At 58.2% G+C, this 20,256-nt stretch overlaps 3 protein-coding genes across 3 annotated transcripts; all 3 read right to left on the bottom strand.

Annotated features, from left to right (window-relative positions):
• Positions 1–735: 735 nt before the first annotated feature.
• CHRNB1 (cholinergic receptor nicotinic beta 1 subunit) lies at positions 736–9,994 on the bottom strand. Its single transcript, XM_062215909.1, has 10 exons — positions 9,917–9,994; positions 9,317–9,361; positions 7,517–7,626; positions 7,320–7,428; positions 6,825–6,972; positions 6,326–6,535; positions 3,385–3,608; positions 3,018–3,190; positions 2,535–2,685; positions 736–2,260 (listed from the first exon to the last, which is right to left on the bottom strand). The coding sequence occupies exons 2-10, from the start codon at positions 9,341–9,343 to the stop codon at positions 2,120–2,122; spliced, it is 1,293 nt and encodes a 430-aa protein (XP_062071893.1). The 5' UTR covers positions 9,344–9,361; positions 9,917–9,994; the 3' UTR covers positions 736–2,119.
• Positions 9,995–10,402: 408 nt separating this feature from the next.
• FGF11 (fibroblast growth factor 11) lies at positions 10,403–17,429 on the bottom strand. The gene is made up of 5 exons (XM_062216198.1): positions 16,038–17,429; positions 14,359–14,469; positions 14,047–14,150; positions 12,535–12,733; positions 10,403–12,285 (listed from the first exon to the last, which is right to left on the bottom strand). The coding sequence occupies exons 1-5, from the start codon at positions 16,228–16,230 to the stop codon at positions 12,215–12,217; spliced, it is 678 nt and encodes a 225-aa protein (XP_062072182.1). The 5' UTR covers positions 16,231–17,429; the 3' UTR covers positions 10,403–12,214.
• Positions 17,430–17,617: 188 nt separating this feature from the next.
• On the bottom strand, positions 17,618–20,256 carry TMEM102 (transmembrane protein 102). Its single transcript, XM_062216197.1, has 2 exons — positions 19,589–20,256; positions 17,618–19,491 (listed from the first exon to the last, which is right to left on the bottom strand). The coding sequence occupies exons 1-2, from the start codon at positions 19,800–19,802 to the stop codon at positions 18,173–18,175; spliced, it is 1,533 nt and encodes a 510-aa protein (XP_062072181.1). The 5' UTR covers positions 19,803–20,256; the 3' UTR covers positions 17,618–18,172.

The following is a 20,256-nucleotide window of genomic DNA, read 5'->3' as shown; positions in this document are numbered from 1 at the left end:
ATGATCAGGTCTTGTCAGAGTGCGCCCTCCTTCCCCGCGCTCCCTGGGAGGAAGGGCGGTGGGGGGGAGGGTGTGAGGACCACCGGTTCTGTGCCACAGCACGCGAGATTTAGAATTCTACAGACTCTAGCTCTATACGTAGTGAGGACCCAGATTTAGAAAAACTGACCAATATTTATCTCCGCATTTGTGTGTGTGTCCAACTCTCTAGGCCAATAAACCAACAGGACAAACAAACTGTGCTCTACAGTGGGATACCAGGTGCAGTTATTTGCGTGGCTGGTGGGTCTGGGGGAAATGCTGACCTTGTCCCACGGGGATCCCTGGAAGTCGAAGCCCTATCTCCCCTCCTAGGACAACAACTTCCGGCCACCGAGGGTGTGAGGGCTTGCTGGCTCCAGGTGCTTCCCTGTCATCTGCTGCAGGCAGGGAACACAAGCTGACTGTGGCCCAACACCAGGCAGAAACATCAGCTCAGTCCAGCTCGCCCTGCCTGCTGTGCCCAGCTGCTCAGAGCAAGATCTGTGCTTCCCCAGAGCGGGCCTGAAAGCAGGTCCAAGCCTTTTTCCAAGCTGAAAGGAGACTACAGCATAAGAGACCCAAACTTTCTTTTTCCACTTCTTTCTCTGCTTCTCCTCCCCTGTACTTTTCTAATGTTAAGGGAGGGATCAGCAGGTCAGGTGAGTGGAGGCTTTGAGAAACTGTAGCACAAGTAATCTTTGTTTTAATGTTTATTTTATATTTTTATGTTCTATCTACTTAAAAGGCAGAATGCGAGAGACAGAGAAACTTCTATCCATGGTTCACATGCCTGCAATAGCCAGGGCTGGATCAGGTCAAAGCCAGGAGCCCAGAGCTCTACCCAGGTCTCCCACAGGGGTGGCAGGCACTTGAGCCATCATCCACTGCCTCCCAGGACGCACTAGCAGGAAGCTGGAGCGGAAGCAGAGCATATGGGACTCAAACCAGCACTCTGATATGGGATGCGGGCACCGAAAGCGGGGGCCCTGACCAGAGTGAGCACCCATTAGCCAGCTCTAGTAAGTGGCTTCCAACAGGGGACCCAGGCCAAGCAACACTATATATCTTTTTTTTCTTCTTTTGAAAGGTAGAACTATAAGAAAGACAAAAATCTTCCAAGTGGTGGTTCACTGCCCAAATACAAGAGCCAAGACTGGGCCAGGCCATAAGCCAGGAGCCAGAAATTCCATCTGGGTCTCCCATGTGGGTGTCAGGGGCCCAAGTACTTGAACCATCATCTGCTGCCTCCCAAGGTGTGCATTAGCAGGGAGCTGGATTGGAAGTAAAGGCAGGGCTCAATCCCAGGCACTCTGATATGGGATGCAGGCACCCCAAGCAGCAACTTAACCTCTTATAGCACAATGCCCATGCCAATTTTATTATAGTTTTAAAACAAATCTTTTCAAGAGAAGCCAGAAATCTAAATTTCTTTGTGAAATATCCAGATTTTAAAATGTGCAGGCCAACAACATGGACCAAACAAAACACACCAGTTTGCAACCTCTGCTATATACTGAATCTGCTTTTGTTTTCATCTCATACGAGCCTCGGGCAGCCCCCCGAAGCATACACTATTATTTAGCTCGTTTTACAGGTACAAAGTTTAGTGGGTTGCCCAGGGTCTTGCATCAAAGCTGGAACTTTAATAGAGGTCTTTTAAATGTTCCCCCCACCCCTTTTAAAAATATTTTTTTCATCCTAAAGACAATATTCATTACAAAACAAAATACATTACAGAAAAGCTTAAAACAATAACAACAACAAAATGACCAACAGTCCCAACATGCAAACGTAAAAAATACTGACGGGTGTATTTCCTTCTAGAATTTTCCCTCCTATTCATTCAACAAGTTGTAAGCACTTGGTCAGGACCTGATGCTGGGCATATTGCGGTGAACAAGACACATTTCTTGCCCTCACGAGGCTTACAATCTAGTTCTTGTTCTTTGTTCTACTTGCTGATTTCCCAAAGAACCCAAAGACTAAAGCAGCCCACTGCCCAGCCCTCAGACCCACCCCAGCTCCCTCCGAAGCAGGGGAACCTGGAGGCAGAGGATGGCGGCGCTGGAGAGAACCACCGAACTCGGCTCAGCCGTCCTCAAGGAAAGGGGTCGGCCGGGGGCAAGTGGTAGGTGGCGTCCAGGAAGATGACCAGGGTCCCCACGCTTGTGAAGATGATGAAGGTCCACAGGAAGAGGCGGTCCACTACCATGGCCACAAACTGCCAATCCTCCTTCAGCTGGGGGCAGGCAGGGGGACCTGTGTGAACTCCAGGCCCAGGCGCCCAGGGAAGCCCGCCCCCGCAGAGACGGACCTCGCTCGGGCTCCCCCACCCCGCGTCGCAGTAGGCGAGCGAGACCCCCGGCGAGGACAGTCGGCCGGCAGGGGGCGGGACCACAGGGGGCAAACTTTCCAATCGGAAACGAGAGTGAGTGCGTGGGGCGGAGCCGCGGGCTTCAGGAAGGAGCCAGGGTCAGCGAGGCCCTGCCTCCCTGCACCCTCTCGGGACTTACCGCGTCGTGGTCCTCCTGTTCCTGCAGCTGGCGAGCGATGTAGCTGATGGAGGAAACCACGTCCCGCAGCTCGGGAGGCAGGCCCACAGTCCGGTTGGGACCGTCGATAAATCGCCGTAGGTCCAAGGCAGCTGTCTGTTCAGGCTGGAACCTGGAAGAGGCGTGATTGCTTGGCCACGCCCCGGGCGCAAAGACCCACGAGCAGCGCCAGTGACCTAGGCCCTGCGCCACCTCCTCCTGCAATAACCTGCTAGCACTTAACACATAAGAGGGCTCTTCAGTCTCTCCCTGCCAGCGGCGGCTTCTCCCACCCCTCCAAGCTTTAGTTCCCACTTCCCCGCAGAGTGAACAGGAGGACTACAACTCCCATGATGCTCAGCCAAACGTCTTCCGGGAGCACGGGTTGCCTGATTCCCCGCAAAGTCTTAAGGGAACTGTAGTTCTCCCTCTCCTTGCCATGTTGGGAATGGCTGTAGCTCCTACCTGTTGGGTTTAGGGAAGAGAAAATCATTCGGTGGCTTCCGGATGAAATATTCATCTGTTCCCCGACCCCAGCCAATTCCTGGAGGAGAAGAATGAGGGGGCTCCGGCATCTGGTCTCTCTCAGGTTTGGGCCTCTTCAGACCCAGACAGAGAGGGAGCTTGTGGATGAAGATCTGCAGAGCAGAAAGAGAGGCATAGTAAAAGGAACTCTCATGCTTTCAGAGCAGAAAGCAAGCAGCCAGCCACCCCACTCCACATGTCCACTCGTGGGCATGCCTGCCATGATCCCACAGAGCCACACAGACAAAAAAATGCAACCTCACGGCCATAGGAGCTAACACAGGTTGGAGGAGGCGATCTCTCTCACCTGACGGACCCAGAGGGGCATTTGGTGGGTGTGAGGTGAACGGTGGTGCAGGTTGAGGACCACGACACTAAGGATGACGGAGAAGGTAACGAGGATCATGGTGAACATGAGGTACTTGATAATGATGGGGACCGAGAGGGAGGTCTCAGGCACTTTGTCGGCCAGCAGCAGCAGGAACACGGTAAGGGTCAGCAGGGCAAAGATCGACAGCCCCATCTTCTCTCCTTGGAGGGCAGAGGGGAATGCAGAAAGATTGGCTTTTGCCAGAAGGGAATCTGCAGCATAGTAACCATGTTCCCAGCCTACTAAAGGACATGCGTTTGAAAGGGCTGACTGCCTTCACACCGCTCGCATACTTGTACCCCGACCTGGACTTCTTCCCAGAACTCCAGCCTCACAGCCACCTGCCAACTCAACCCTGCCGCTGGGGTGTCCGATGGACATGTGGGACTGAACATGTCCCAAACCCACTTCTGTCACCACCACACCACCAGAGCTTCTCCTCTCGTAATCTCACCCATCTCATCAGCTCATCAGTGATGAGGACAAACTCTTCTGATCTCTCTGTCTCTCTCTCCTACCATATCCAAGCCAATAGCAAACCCTATTGGCTCTTCACTAAAAATATATCCCGAGACTGACGACGGCTTATCTACCACCATCACCTCGAGTCTGATTTATATAAAGGTCTCGCAACTAGTCTCTCTGCTTCATCCCCTGCTGCCTGTTCTCAACGGAGGAGGTCGACGGACTTTGCTGAAATACAATCAGAGCACAACATTCCCCTACAAAACCTGAGGTTCTCCAGCTCCTTCAGCATAAAGCAGAGCCTTTCCCAGTAACTCCCTTACTTCATTGCCTGCTGTTTTCTGTTGTTTGTTTCTACTGGGTCCTCTGCCTGGCACATTTTTATTTATTTATTTGAAAAGCAGAGCGTTCCAGAGGGAGAAGGAGGGACAGACACAAAGAGGTCTTCCATCTGCTGGTTCACTCCCCAGATGGCCGCAATGGCTGGGGCTGAGCTAGGCTGAAGCCAGGAATTCCATCTAGGTCTCCCACCTGGGTTGCAGGGGCCCAGGTATTGGGTCATCTTCCATTGCTTTCCCAGGGATTGGATGTAGAGCAGCCGGGACTCAAACCGCTCACATGGGATGCCAGCATCACAGATGGCCGCTCAATCCGCTGTGCCACAACGCCGGCCCCTGGCCACCACAGGATTCTTCCAGACACTTGCCAGCATCATTCTCCTTCAAGCCTTTGCTCAAATCGTCCCTTTTCTTTTTCTTTTTCTTTAGTAAAATTTCAACTTTATTTGGTAGTCCCTTTTCAAGGAGGCATTCGCTGGATCCCGTTATTAAACTGCAACTTCTATCCTAATTCTCCTCCTCAGCAATTGCCTTTCCCACTTTATTTTCCTTTTCAGGACTTACCCTCTTCTAATATATCCTGTCAAGTGCACTTATCTATTTTGTTTATTGGCCGACTGCTCCCTTAGGATGCAAACGCCAGCAAGGTAGGGACTTTTTATTTCTTCTATTCACTGATGTGTCACCACTGCCTAGCGTGTAGACACTCAACAAATAGTGTTGTATGAATGAATGGCCATTTTCAGGGAACTACACAGCCACTGGAAGCATCTAAAAACGAAACAAAGTATACAGGGACAGGCCAGGTGGCTGATTATTCCTGTGGCACACCACAGTAGTCACAAGCTTCATGGAACATACGGAAATAACCCTTACGGTCCACTCTACTTCAGTCCAATTATATCAGGTTCCAAGATTCGCCCTGCTCCCGGAAGGAGGTATGGGTTACATTTGGAAGTATGTTCTAGAGCTTTGTCAGCCTCCTCTAGATAGACGACTGATGCCAGAGAGGAGGAAAGCCGGTTCTGAATACCGGAATTAAGAATATTGGGTCTCTGAACCAGACTGGCTCCGGCCGGCAACACTGCTGCTTTCTGTGTCACGTCAAGCGGATGCCTGAACCTCTCGCAGCCTCCTTCGGCTCCTCTGTGCAGTGGGAACACCAGTCCAGTGCTTACCTCACAGCGTTGTTGTAAAGACTGGAATTCACACCTGTAACTGGCTGGTTTGTATTACCTTACAGCAAGTGCCCAACTGTAGTCAAAAAGCAACTAACTGGGCCAGGCATTCAGCAGAGAAGTTAAGATGTCCATGTCCCATTGAGGGTACCTGGGTTCCACACTGGGCTCTGGCTCCTGACTCCAGCTGCCTGCTGATGTGGGCCCTGGGTCTCCCCGGGCGATAGCTCAAGGGGTTGCGTTCCTGCCACCCATGTGGGAGATGTAGATTGAGTTCTCAGGGGGGCTGGTGAGGGTGTGAGCCAGCAGATGGGAGAGCTCTGTCTGTCTCTCCGTCACTGTCTCTGTCTCTCTCAAATTAAAGAAAGAAAGTGAACCAACACTTTACCCAACCAGAGCTGCTTGGGTGCCAGGCCCCGGGTCAACCCTTAATATAATCTTATGCAGCTGGAACAATGATTATCCCCATTTCCAGATCAGGAAACCGAGACACATGGAGATGAAGCAGTTTGCCCAGATTACTATCCCGTGAGGCCTCCTAAAGAAAGTGGGTCTATTATTTCACAGGAAGATAGGACGCTATGGGTGTCTGAGGAATGGGGAGAGGGATGCCAGCTATGGCAAAAGGGAAGAGGAGCGTGGTCCCAGGCTGGCAGTTTGCTGGGCAGAGGAGTGAGGGCTCCCGGGATGATGGGCTAGGCCTCTTCAGGGAGAGTTCCAATGCCACTGGCAGCAGGGGAACAGGTAGCAGAGCCTGAGGTTGGGGCCACTTGATGGGAGGGAAAACCTGGAAGAGATTCCTGAAGCCCAGTCCCTGGTGGTTTGGGTTGGCAGGATGAAGGTGAAGACGAGGGAGTGGGTTGACGATGAGGAGGGCTGGGGCCCCCGCCCCCTTACCTGCGTCTGGCGGCAGGTAGAAGACAAAGATGGCCAGGACGGTGATGAGGATGCACGGGGCAATGACGTTGACCAGATAGAAGAGAGGCTTCCGGCGGATGATGAGGTAGAAGACGACCTCCTGGCGCTGGCCTTCCCTCCCTCCCTTGGGGTCCCCAGGAAGCTGAATCAGCCGGGAGGGCTTGTGGATGATCTCCCACTGCCCATTCTCTGGGGGAGGGGGAGAAGCAGAAGAAGGGTTAGAGACAGAGACGGGGGAGTCAGGTGTGGCCACAGCCTAGGCCTGAGGGGGCTGATGGGACAGGGACTGGCTGCGGACACCGGATTGGGCAGCAGCCCGTCTATGATAACCTTGGACGAGTCTTGATTTCTGTACTCGGGAAGCAGGGAGATGGTCATTTTGCTGCCTCCCCAGGGCTGCCTTGGGCATCGCTGGCAGAATGCATTCTGTAAGCTGGAACTCACAAAGCCCAGGCATGCGGCAGCCATGCCCACTCACCAATGAAGGTCCCTTCGTGAATGTAGATTTCCTGCCGCTCCTGCCCGTCAGGGCCCAGGCCCGTGTGCAGGCTGACCTCGGAGCTGTCGTAGCTGTAGGAACTGAACACCATGGTGCAGTTCTGCCAGTCGAAGGGGAAGTAGGTGACCTGCATGCGGGGCGGAATTAGGACTGGGGGAGTCGGGGAGGCCACAGGGTCTGGGGACCGGGCAGATAGGGATCACCAGCAGAGAGCGGAGGGAAGGGGGGCTGCAGAAAGTCGCGGGGTTACGAAGGGAGCCCATTGGGGAAGTGGGGCGGAGGGCGGTTATCAAAGAAGCCTGGAAGTCAAAGTGCACAGAGAATATGGCAGTCAACTGAAAAGCAGAAGAGCAAAGGAGAAATGAGGGTCGTGCGGACGAGGAGGGAGGGCCGGGAGTCGCAGAAGAGTCCGGGTATGGAAGGAGAGGGAGGGTTTCCCAGGGCTCCCGGAGCCCCCAAGGCCGAGCCGGAGACCTGGATGCTGCAGCTGCTGCGGTAGATGCCTGGGGGCTGCCAGCGCACGGAGCCGTCGGGCGACACCACGACGTCAATGTCCAGAGCGACGTCGAAGTTGCCGTCGTTGCTGCGGGGACGGCATTGGCTGTCTGGGCCAGGCCCCGTCCCCGACGCCCCCGGGCCCGCCCCCTGCCCGAGGCCCGGGCGAGCCCTACTTGTTCAGCAGCACCACGTCCGGCAGCCATACGGACGCCGCGGTGACGCGCAGCAGGTCGATGCCGTCGTGCTCCGCGGGGTCCCAGCTCAGCCTGTAGTCCGTCCACTCCTGGGGAAGCAGAGGGCTGAGGGGACCACGCGCAGCTGGGAGCCAGGAGGGGACTTGGGATGTCCCAGGACGGAGCCCCGGGACGGGAGCAAGGGAGCGCGCGGGCCTGGGCCGCGGGGGTGGCCGGGGTTGCGGCTCTGTCTCCGCCTTCGCTCGCGCGGACCCAGTAAGCAAACTTCTCTTCCCCACATCGGGTCAGATCTCTTAGTTCGTAAAAATGAGGCGGTCACACTAGCTAGCCTCTAAAACTGCTTTTCAGACTCTTGGAGAATTAAATTAGTGGACCCGAACCGGTGCTAAAATAAAAAGCAAAAACTAGCAAGACGCGGGCGTGTGGCACTAGAGGTTAAGCCCCTGCTTGGGACAACAGCTGATTCAGCTGCTCTGCTTCCAATCCAGCTCCCTGCCAATGCGCCCGGGAAACAGATGATGGCCCACGTAAGTGGATCCCTGTCACCCCACATGGGAGAACTGTGCAGAGTTCCTGCTTCTGGTTTCAGCCTGGCTCAGCCCTGGCTGTTGCAGCCATCTGAGGAGTGAACCAGCAGATCTCTCTCTCTCTCTCTCTCTCCCTGTCACTCTGCCTTTGAATCACATAAATCTTAAAAAAAGATAGACTGAAAAATGCAGGAAACACAACTCTCAAAGTAAGCCTAGGTGTCGTTTTATGAAGCTTCTGTTTCAGTCATAAATGTATTTTACAAATTATTTACTTAGGGCTGGCTGTGACATAGCGGGTGAAGCCGTTGCCTGAAGTGCCGGCATCCCATATGGGCACCAGTTCGAGTCCCGGCTGCTCCACTTCCTATCCAGCTTCCTGCTAATGGCCTGGGAAAGTAGGGAAGTCCTTGGGCCCCTGCACCCACGTGGGAGACCCAGAAGAAGCTCCTGGCTCCTGGCTTCGGATCAGTCCAGCTCTGGCCGTTGTGGCCATTTGTGAGCCAGCGGATGGAAGACCTCTCTCTCTCTCTCTCTCTAACTCTGCCTTTCAAATAAATAAATCTTTTTAAAATTATTTATTTATTAGGCAGAGAGATTGTCCACATATGTCCACAACTGCCCCCGCTGGGCCAGGCAGAAGCCAGGACTGGAAAGCTCATCCAGGTCTCCCACGTGGGTGGCAGGAACCTAATTGCTTGAGCTGTCACCGCTGCCTCCCAGCGTCCACATTAGCAGGAAGCCAGAGCCGCAGCCCAGGTAATTGGGTAAGGGCCGCGACGTCTTAACCGCGAGGCCAAGCATCTGCCCCTACATGTATTTTCTTTTTCTTTATTAGACAGGTAGAGTTATAGAGACTGAGAGAGAGACAGAGAGAAAGGTCTTCCTTCCGTTGATTCACCCCCGAAAAGGTCGCCATGGCCAGCTCTGCGCCCATCCGAAGCCAGGAGCCAGGTGCTTCCTCCTGGTCTCCCATGCGGGTGCAGGAGCCCAAGCACTTGGGCCATCCTCCACTGCCTTCCTGGGCCACAGCAGAGAGCTGGCCTGGAAGAGGAGCAACCGGGACTAGAACCTGGTGCCCATATGGGATGCCGACGCCGCAGGCGGAGGATTAGCTAAGTGAGCCACAGCGCCGGCCCCCCTATATGTATTTTCTGAGGTCGACATGCAAGAAACATTCTTACTGGTGGGACGTTGGAGGGAGTTGTAAAGGCAGAGGGACGCCCTTTCCCACCCCGCGGGGTTTCCGTACCAGGTCCAAGTACACCTTTGTGCTCATCTCTTCATCCTTCTCGTTCTAGGTGGGAGAAATTTAAAGGGCAGCGATGTAGCGTGCACAGAGAAACGAGGACTCCGGGGAGAACCTCTCCCAGGAAGCTCCGCCCCCTTCTCCTGGTAGGTGCGTTCGTTCTAGCCCCGCCTCTACCTGGACACACCCCTCGCGTTGTCTCCACGCCCACTGCGCTCTCAAGCAGCCCCCCGCCCGGCCCCGACCTCTGCCGGTGGCGCCCTCAGTTCCTAATTCATCCAGTCCTGGGTCTCCGCCCGCTGCATGATTGACTGAGGTGAGCGAAGGGCCCCTTCCCACCTTGTCCTAACTTTTATGGCCCCGCCTCAAGGGCCGGTCCCCGGCCAGTCCAGCGGCTCCCAGCCCTACCCCAAGACCCGCCCACATGCCTGTTCATCACCCAGCCCAGCTCCACCCTCGAGCCGCCCAGCCACACCCGCGGCCGCCCATTGGTCCAATTTCGCCTGGCCCCGCCCCCAGCCTGTCCATCGGGCCTGCCTTGCGCAAGGCCACGCCCCCAGCCTGTCTGCGGGCCTGACCCCGATCCCCCGCGAGCGCCCTCACCAGGCTGATGAGCTGCGCCAGAACGAGACCGACGCTGACCTCGACGCGGTCTCCCACCTCCAGCGCCGGCCGCACCGAGCTGTCATAGCCCGAGAAAAGTTTCTCGCGGAGTCTGCCCTCGGCCTCCGAGCCGCCGACGCCTGGGAGAGGAGAGCACTAAGTGAAGCTCTGGTGCCCGACCACGACCTCTGCTGCCCTGGTTCGCTGTGTCCTTGGGACCCAGACTTACCTGGCGCGAGGGGTGCCTCCAGCACCCCCAGCAGCAGCAGCAGCGGCAGCGCCCCTGGGGTCATAGCCTGGCCCGTCGCTCAGTAAGTTCGTTCCGAGAGCCGCCGGGACTGCCAAGCGCAGGGGAAGTGACGAGGCGCCCCGGAATGTGCACCTGTTGTCAGGGGGCAGCAGCCAGCCCACCCGTCCCGCCCCTGGGACTTGGTCCCGCCCCGACCAACTGCCGTTATCTACAGAAGACAGACAACACTTGGGTTGTATAAATCGTCTTTAATTGAGAAAGCATGGAGTGGATGGAGACCCGGTCCCCTGGGAGCGGAGCCAAGGGCTGGGTGGAGCCTGAGCAGGGGTTTGTGTGGGGGTGGGGGGCATCTATCCCTCCTGCAACAAGCCGGAAGTACAGGCGCCTGAGGAAAAGTGGCCTGCCTTTGAGCAGAAGCCCCTCTCAGAGCCCCCTGTCTCTCCTGTTCAGTTCCACGTGGAGTCTCCCTAGAGCACTAGTGGTCTCCCGACCTTTCCCGGGTCCATGCTTCGCTCTCCACGTTTTTCCGAAAAAATCCAGGCAGGCTTTTTTTTTGGGGGGGGGGGTACCTGAACCCCAGCTGAGGCTATAAGCTATAAAGTAAAGCAAGTCTATTCAGTTAGAAGCTCTGGGGTATACATGGTCTTAGCCCAAGAAGCCCTCCCCTCCTTGGCCTGTCTGACCTGTAGGGGGAAGGAAAGGGACTTATTGCTGAATTGGGGTCTCCTCACTGAGGGGGGGCACTCAAGGCTTTTGTCCTTTCTTTCTAGAACAAACGTAACTTTTGCCCTTTCTTCCTGGACCCATTACCATAAAGACCTCAGCTTTAAAGGGGACCTAGAAGGAATTCCTGCTGAGGTAGCTAAGTGTTCGTGGCCCCCCCGGCCCAGACCCAGGTTCAGTCGTGCCAGGGTTTTGGTCCCTTCTCCACCCCCGTTTCCCTACTAGGAGCCAGGGGCCCTTCCGCAATCCTCTGTTTCTGTGGCAGGACCCCCAGCTGCGTTGCAGGAACTAGAAATTGCATGTAAAAATAAGGTTAGCATCCTATATGGAAGAACAAGCTTTTTAGAAAATTGTCCAGGGAAAACAAGCAGTGGCTCTCGATTCATCCAGAACTTAATTCTTTATGAATCATAGCTGGGTCCTTTCCAGAGCTCATCTCTAATATGTACCACGTGGGGGTGGGGGTGGGGGTCTAGAACTTACTCTAGGCTAGAGCAATAGTATGGCTATATAGGCCCCAGTTCCATGCCGGAGAGAAGGGCTGAGTCACGGTCCATGTCCTAGAGCTGAGAGTCGGGAGAAAGTATGGCTCCATAAAGGTCTAGAACACCATGCTCTAGAATTGGGTGTCTCTGGGATAAGAAGGTTAAACCTGTGGAGATCTGAGGTTGGTCCTGGTTGGGGCCAAGGCCAACAGCGACACAGGGCTCCATTCCGGCCTCTCTGTCCTTGGCAGTCAGGGTCCGTCTGGGTCAAGGATAGAAGCCTGAGGGATCCAGAACGGAGCCTGGCAGCATGCCTGGGTTCTAGCACAGAGCCCTGGTACAGAAGTGGCCCTGGATGGGGGCGTCTGATGCTCCAGAGTGTCCAGACCAAGGCAGAAGGTAGCAAAGGGACAGAAGGAAAGGAATCCTGACTCCAGTGGACCTATACATCTATGGCTCAGTGGCAATGAAAGGGACACAGGGCTCCAGGCACCGGCTGAGCCAGGGCTCTGTCAGTTTCGGAAACCCCAGTGCCATCTCAGGAAAAGGCTTTGGTGGGGGGAGGAGGGAGTGTGGAAAGAAAGAAGCAATCAGCCAGGCCCGTATTCAGGCATCCCCTCTCTCCGACCCCCTCCCGGGCCCCTTGGGTCTAAGGGTCCCAGCAGCCCTGGAAGTCCCAGCCAGCCCCTAGGGCTCCCTCAGGGTAGAGCACCTGGTGGGACCTGGCTTCCTAGGGCATATGTGTGGCGGCAGGGCTGGGTGGGGAGCAGGGCAGGGAGACAGGCTTGGCGGTGGCTGGCTCCCTGAGAGTGCAGGGAGTCTGGAGTCCAGGAACTACCTTCAGGGTGCAGGGGGACTGGATGGGGACGTCTCGGGGACACTGTGGAGAGAAGGCTCCCGGTACATGGCCACTGAAAGGGGACAGAGAGGAGCAGAGAAGGGGAGTTAGGCACAGAGAGACCCAGCAGGACCAGTGCTCTGACAGGGCTTCCTACCCCTACCTGCCCCACTCCGGGAACCCCAACCCAAAGGAGGAGAGTCCCCCAAACCGTCAAAGGCTAAAGGCCCCCTTAACACTTGCAGCCGAAGCCCTCCCTAGGTACCCACACCAGGGTCCACACCCTCCCACGTGGCCCACTTTGTCTCGGGTGCATACCCACCCTCCAGGAGCTTGGGCACAAAGTGGGCAGCGGCCTTCGTCTTCTTCACTCGGTTTCCCTTCATGACCCGACCCTCCTTGTCCAGGCCTAGGTACCAGGCCCGGCCAGAACGCCGCTGGCGGTAGAGAGCAGAGGCATACAGGACGTAGTAGTTCTCAAAGACACACTCCTTAAAGCGACACTCGGCTGTGAAATGCGGCTGTGGAGACAGGCCCAGAGAGGCACACACAGAGAAACAAAGACACATCACTGGGCAGAAGGAAACCCTTGAATGGAAGAGTCCAGGATATAATTCCGGGGAGAGGAAGGGCAACTCCTGGGTCCGTGCAGAAACTGCTAGAGGGAGGCTAAGGAATAGCCTGGCAGGTCCCTGGGAGTTAAAAAAAGAAAGAAACAAAACTAGACTTAGGGGGCCGGCATTTGGCCTGGTGCTCAAGATGCCACTCGGGACACCGGCATCTCATACAGGCATTGACGTGCCTGGTTCAGGTCCTGGCTCTTCTGCTTCCGATCCAGCTTCCTGCCAATTCACGCCCTGAGAGACAGCAGGTGATGGTTCACATACTCGGGTCCCTGCCACCCTGTGGGAGACCCGGATTGAGTTCCAGGTTTCTGACTTCCGCCTGGCCCAGCCCTGGCTATTGTAGGCATTTGGAGAATGAATGAACCAGCAGATGGAAGATCTTTTTGTGTCTGTCTTGTCTGTCTCTCTGTCTCCCCCACCCCATCTCTTTAAAAAAAAAAAAAGTGAAAATAAATCATTTAAAATAAATAATTTAATAAAAAATTTGAAAGAACTAGACTTCTGGAGGTCCTGCAGTATTATCCTCCCCCCTTTTTTTAAGATTTATGTATTTATCTGATAGACAGAGTGACAGAGAGGGAGAGACACAGAGAGAAAGCTCTTCCATCCACTGGTTCACCCCCTAACTGGCCCCAAAAGCTGAGCTTGGGCCAAGCTGAAGCGAGGAGCCTGGAACTCCATCCAGGTCTCCCACATAGGTAGCAGGGGCCCAAGTACTTGGGTCATTCTCCGCTGTCTTCCCAGGTACACCAGCAGGGAGCTGAATTGGAGGTGGAGCTGTCGGGACTCAAAGTGGCACCTGCTTGGGATGCGGGTGTCCTAACCTGCTGTACCACAACGCCAGCCCCAAGATCCCTTCTTTCCACTCTCCTCCCAGTCCCTCCCCATCCCCGGTCCTGAATGCCTCCGGGGAAGTGAGTAATAATAAAGTCTGGAGGAGGAATGATGAGAAGTGGGAGCCCTAAAGGACTGAACATGTGATGTGGGACACTCAACGAGTCGGGGAGTATTTGGGGGACTGTGTGAACAGCGGGGGTTCGGACAGCCCCTACAGGAGGTGCTCTGGGCTGGACAGTGGTGACAGCAGCCAAAGTTGGAGGGCGAGGGACTCGCGCTGCAAAAACCCCACCAGACCATGTCTGTAGTTGAGTACGATGACAGGTGGGGGAGTCCCTGGTACCCCAGGCCCCTCAGCCTCAGTGTCTCACCGAGCTGTAGAGCAGCCCCTCGGCATTCATGGCCATGTAGTGACCCAGCTTGGCACTCTGGATGGTGACCACGCGGAGCCCCACGGGGATCAGGTTGAAGTGGGCTGGGAGTGGGGAGAGGAGACATTAGTACCCAGGCCTCTCACTGCACATGAGCTGCCCCAGCACACAGCCCCTCCCCCCATCCATGGTGTCCCTTGGATGTCAGGCAGAGAGCCTGCAAGCCACAGAATCTGAAGAGGGGCCACGAATGCCATCTCCTGTCTGCATCCTCCCCTTCCCCCCGCCCCCCGCAGCTGGCTTCCCCCTCACTGAAGGAGCTGGTGTCCTCTGGGGTGCCCTGGATGCTTCCGTCGGGATTCGCCTGGAGGTAGAAACCCTGGCGGCAGAACAGTTTGGTGACGATGCCTTTGAGCTGAGGCTCTGGAGAGAGAGAGAGAGAGAGAGAGAGACATTCATCTTTGGAAACGACATCTCTGTTCCCAGAAACACTGCTACACTTGGCAGGGTCAGGAGAAAGAAAGGCAAGGGAGCAGAGGAAGGGGGTCCCAGCTTTCTTATCCTGCCAGCCAACTCTAGCCCACCTCTCTGTGACTGCTGGGGAAGCTGGGGTGTGGGCCCCTTCTGTTTCCTCTAACCTCGAGCTTTTCGGTTAATTTATTGAAATTTATTTAAATGGCTTAATTCCTACTGTACAGCTGAACCAGAGGGGGAGGGGAGAGGGAGGAGGGGAAGAGAAACATCCAAAGGCAGGGGACAGAGGGAGGCAGGCAGCTACTGGAGGGGCAGTGTTTGCCAATGTGGGAGGAAGGGGGCCCGGTGTCCACAGGGTAGGGGCTCCCCCTTGGGGGTGGGGTGGGGCCAGGCCTGACGCTGACTCAGCACCTGCTGCTGCGGCTGCTGCTGGATTGGCGCGGGCCTCCCCTTGGCCACGCTCCCGCCTGTCTGACACTGACCAATCTGTCTGTCTGTCAGTCTGTCCATCTGCTGGCACCCACAGGAGCCCAGCTCTCCCTGAGGCTCAGCCTCTCCCCTACATTCAAGTAACCCGCCTAGGGTGGGGAACATTCCATGCCATATCAAAGAAATGGGGGAAGGGGGCAGAGGAGATGGAGTGGCAGGCTGAGTCACGTGGGGGCCGCGTCCCTCTCCCAGGGTGGGCTGTGGACCGTACCACTGTGGACGGCAGGTGGCGGGGTGAGGAGGGAGTGAGGGGGCTACTCCCAGGGGAGCTGGAAGCCGGCTGTAGCGGGACCAGAGGGACTCCCTGGCTGTCACACCCGGACGGGGACCACACACTAACCCTCACAACTCTCCTCCTCCCTTGCTTGCTCTCTGCCGACTTCCCTGTTCCCCTTGTAGGTGGTACGACCCCCCCCCCCAAGTCTCCGCGCCAGTCTCCGGTGGAGAACTCCTGGCAAGGTCCCCCGAGCCCGTGGGACCCGGTTTTGGAGTCGCGCGGGGGGAATGCGGAGGGATGCCAGCCCCACAGAGGGGCTTGCTGGCGTGGTGGCCGCAAGGACACCGGGGGAGAGCCGGGGAGATTGGCTTCGAGCCAGGCGAGCTAGACCAGAGGAACCGAGCCAGGGCGTGCTGAAGCGGGAGAACCGGGGCGGGGGCGGGGCGGCCGGAACCGCAGAAACCCTCGGGGTGACCCAGGCGTCCGGAACCCCCCCCCCCCTCCGCGCCCCGGCCCCTCCGCTCTGGACTGAAAGAATCGCGAGAACCGGCACGTAGGCGGAGGACGGTGGGGGTGGGGACTCCGGTGCTGGGGGGTGGGGTGGGCCAGGGCGCCAGATTTAGCCCCTTGCCCTCGAAAGCACAGACTCGGGGCGATGGACAAAAGAGAAGGGAAACTGAGGCACGGTCTAGCAGGGACTCTGCGGTCCTGACCCACTCCGGGACTCCCCGCCCCCTCGCCGGGCCCCATTCTAAGGAGTCCCTGGCCTCAACCTCCCAGGCTCGGAGACCCCCGCCCCAGCCGCACTCACCCGGGCCGCGGTCCGGCCGCGTGGGCCGCCCTCCGCACAGTCGCACCTTGGACAGCAGGATGAGGAGCTGCTTCTGGCAGAGGGACTTGGTGCCGCGGGGACACACGCGCCGCTGCGCCGACACCGGCCGGCTGCCCCCGGGCTCACGGACCTCGCGCTTCTGCCTGATCAGGCTACTGGCCAGCGCCGCCATGGCGCCCCGGGAGGAGACACCCCCAAACCAACGCGCTCACCAGGGCATGCTCTCCACTCCCTGGCCCCAGCTCACCGCCCCACCCACAGGACCTGAGGCAAGCCCCAGACTCCTCGCTGCGGCCGCCAGCACCCACCCTTGGGCCCTATCCTGGCTCCACCTGACCTGGCCGCCTATGCACTCCTCGGTTTCCCTCACCTGGAATGTTGCCCCTAACTGAAAATCCCCCTCTTCACTCCTCTCTGGTGTGTCTCCACGCCCTGGGTTCCAAAGCCAAGATCTCCCAAGAGGTGGCTCCAGTTTTCCCTCTTCCCCCCTGCTTTGGAGCCCACACTCCAGATCTACTCTGATAATCTGAAAGGTGTGGGTCCCAGCTTCGGGGCCATCAACTCGTCCCAGCCCCACAGGACAACTCTCAATGTCAGAGAGGAGCCCAACGCTGGTGCTCCCTCCTTTGCTACCTTCTCAATGGAGATGATCTCCTACTTTTTTTTCCCCACTGAAATCCCCCCAAAATATATCTGGGAGAACACAGGCTGTCCGGGTTCAGCGAGGAGCAGGTCCCAGATCCCCTGGGTGGACACTGCCTTTCTTCACCATCACTCCCATTTCTAATAGCACAGGGCTCCAGCTGCCCACAGACCCTCTCCTCACCTTGTCACCCTCCACTCCTCTCCAAGTCACCTCCAAATCCGCCCTTCCTAATGGATGGATACACCAGGTGTGGTAGTTTGGAGGGCCCCCGTCACCTCCGAATGAGCATTTTCTTTTTTCCTGGACTGCCCCTTAAGACAGCTTGCGCTGTCTAGATCCCATGCCCTCCTATCTAGTCAGGCCCCCAGAGAGGAGCGCACCCACGTTGCCACCAGTCCCCAAATGTGAAGAGGCCCCCTACAAGTCAGAGCTCACTAGAGCTTCCTGCGACCGCGCTTGCTCGTCCTCCCGGGGACTGCCTGCAGCACCCCCTCTTCCTTTCCCCGACGCCCCTCAACCTGTCCTGTCCCGTTGATCCGGGCGGCGGGCGGTGCGGGCTCCGGCTTCAGGCTCCTCCCTCCCTGTCCCCCGCAAGCGGAGCTTCCCCCCACGCCCGGCTAGGCGTCCGGGACCCCCGGGAAGGAGTGAGGGTGTCTCCTCAAAGCGTCCCGGTCCGGCGAAGTCACAGCGCTGGGCCTGGAGGCTGGACCAGGCGCAGCGGCGGCAGCGGCAGCGGCGGCGGCTGTGGGAAGCTGAGGCGGCGGCGGCGGCGAGAGCAGCTCCCCCTCCTCCGAGAGCCAGCCCGGGGGCGGGGCAGGGGGCGGAGACGCCGGGAAAGAGGGGGGCGAAGCCGGGCGGGAGGAACCCAGGGGTTCCTCGGCGGCAGGGAGCGGGGACTGTCCCGCAGGCAGGCAAGGCGAAGCCAGGCCTCCCGTCTCGGGGTTCAGAGGGAGAGGGACAAGGAGGCCTCATTAGCGGAGCTGTGGATGGGGGGAGAGGCTGGGCTTCGCAGAGATGGAATGGCGGCCGCGGGGAGCATGAAGAGAGGGACACTAATGCCCCGTCTGGAAGTGAGGGCAGAACTGGAGATATGGGGGTGGGGGTGAGACCCAGCCCGGGGCGAAACCTGGCCTCTTTAATCCAACTGATCAGTCCCAATGCCTTCCGCATTTTGTCAGCAAATACATCCCTCCCATCTCTACGGGCTCCGAAGATAAAAGACTAAAAGAAGTGGGGAGGGCTGGATGCGGGAGGCTGCATCCGGCAGGGAGAGGTGCTGCCGGCAGATCTGGAGAGTGGCTGGAGCCGCAGGGCCGGCGGGGGCTTGAGGAACCGAAGGGAAGCCTCCTGCGAACTGGACGGTGGGCACGGGGCGCAGTCTGTCTCCTGGGCGAGGGGTGACCAGTGCCTTCTACGTCCCGATCGCCAGAGGAAGGAAGCGTTTTCCAGGCCGGTAGGAGCAGCGTCTTTAATGCGCCCCGCCCCCCACGCCCGCCAAGCCGCCCCCCTTGCGGGCAACCTTGGCTTCTTCCACCGCCGCTCGCAGGGCCTGGACAGGGTCCCCACGGAGCTGGACCAATGCCCCCAGCAGCGCAGGGGAGCCGTCCCCAGCACTGAGCTGTCGGCGGCTCAGAAAATAGTGAGGCAGCTTTCCGGCCTCGAGCGCACGGCCCAGCTCGTCCAGCAGCCCGAGGCAGCAGGCGCCCGCATTTTCCGGCCGCGCCAGGTAGAGCGCGGGCAGCCGCTCGCACGCCCAGTACAGCAGCGTCCGCAGGAGGTAGGGCGCCGCGGCCCGAGTCCCCGCCACCAGCGGGCGCAGCAGCGCCTGGGCCGCCGCGTGCGCCTGCAGCAGCGGCGCCGGTACGCGCGCTTTGAGCGCCAGCTCCTGGCGGGCGAAACAGAGCTGCCATTCCGAGGCGCCCCGCCGCTCGGTGCCGCCACCCGGCACTAGGTAGAAGGAGGCCGACTCGCAGCCCAGTGGGCCGGCCCACGAGTGGCTCCGAGCTCCAGAGGGCCAGCCGGCCACGGACACCACGGGGATCAGGTCGAAGAGCAGGAGGCGGCGCGGGGGCCCGGGCGTAGCCAGGAGGACCGTGGTGAAACCGGCGTGGCGAGCTGCGTGCACCAGGCGTGGCGCTCCTGGCACCGGGATTAGGGACTCGGCGACCGCGGCCAGTGTAGCAAAGAACCAGGCGGCCACCTGTGTGGGGCACAGAGTGGGCCACGCCTCCTGAGCCTCCAAAGGCTTTGGGACTCCGCTCTCGACGGTTGCCTCGGTGACGTCACTACTTAGGTTTTTCAATGGTGCGGGAGAGCCAGTATCGGTGACGTCAGGCTGAGGTGACTCGGGCCCTAAGACGTCACTTGGTGAATTTCCCAAAGACACGTGTGCCTCTGGCTCAGTGAGGTAACCTTGCGGCTGGTACACCGGGCTTTGCCAGTCCGTGGGACTTCCTTTGTCCTCGGTTTGGTGGATAGAATCCCGCCCTCCTGGCACTGGGGGTCCCAGGCAATCGTGCCAGGCCTCCCGGACTGAGGTCCCGCACACCAGTTCTGGCAGGCGGAGCCAAGCGGAAGAGGATTCCAGGTCCACTTGCAGCTCCTGCCCGGTGCCATCCAGCGAAAACACCGGCACCAGGAGTGTGAAGCCAGCGTCGTAGTGGGGCCCCCGGGCGTAGGGCCCCAGGGGTGCATGCCCTAGATCCAGGGAACCCTCGCGAATTCCACCACGTAGCAGCAGGAGCTCTACCTGGGGAGGAAAGCGGGGGTCTCTGCGATGAATGAGACCTAAGAGAAGAGAAGGAATCGTGAGGACCTGGCCCAAAGCTGGGGCTGCGAGTGGAAAGGGTGGGAGCTGCGAGTCCCAAAGGCAAGGGTTACTCACCAAGCAAAGAGAAGACAAAATCCCTGGCCCGGAGGAGGTCGGCTCCCGGCTTGGGCCCGTTACTCCAGCTCTCCTGCACACCTAGCTCCTGGATCAGCTGGGTCAGCTCCTGCAGCTGCGCCCCAGAGCAAAAGTCTATGTCCGTGAGCGGCCGGGCTGGGGCGGGGGGCGGCGGGCCCCACCAGGGGGCACTTGCCCAGACCGTGGAGGCCATGCAGCTCTACCGTCTCGGGTTGGAGGAAACAAGGGCAGCCGAGGGCCTAGACGGGCGTTTTCCTTTGCTGCCAGAAAGTGGCTCCTCCCTCTTCCCGGAGCCCAGCGAGGGCCCCACAGTCCACGAATGGGTCTGTAGACGATGGCTTCTAAAGATTTAGTCTTCCAAATGAACAAATACCTCCTCCGTCCGTGCCCTTTTCTCATAGGCAGGTCCCCACCCCCGTGAACCAGTTCACCTGACTCAGCAGATGAAAAGTAGCTGGGGGCCCCGCCTACGGAAGGCAGCCGCCCATCGCCGCCGCCGCCCCTTGCCCACCTCCCCTTACCTCTTTCGGAAGAGGCTTATTGGTCTGCAGCTTCCCCCTCAGCGGTGGCCGCAAGGAAGGCAAGAGAAAGGATAGAACGAGTCAACAGGTGACTTCTTCCTGATGCCCACGTAGCCACGCCCTCCA

This window comes from Lepus europaeus, chromosome 18 (assembly GCF_033115175.1).
Source record: "Lepus europaeus isolate LE1 chromosome 18, mLepTim1.pri, whole genome shotgun sequence".
In the NCBI taxonomy this organism is placed as follows: Eukaryota; Metazoa; Chordata; class Mammalia; order Lagomorpha; family Leporidae; genus Lepus; species Lepus europaeus.
Note: the sequence above shows the minus strand (reverse complement) of the source record. Positions and strands in the feature narration are given on the sequence as shown.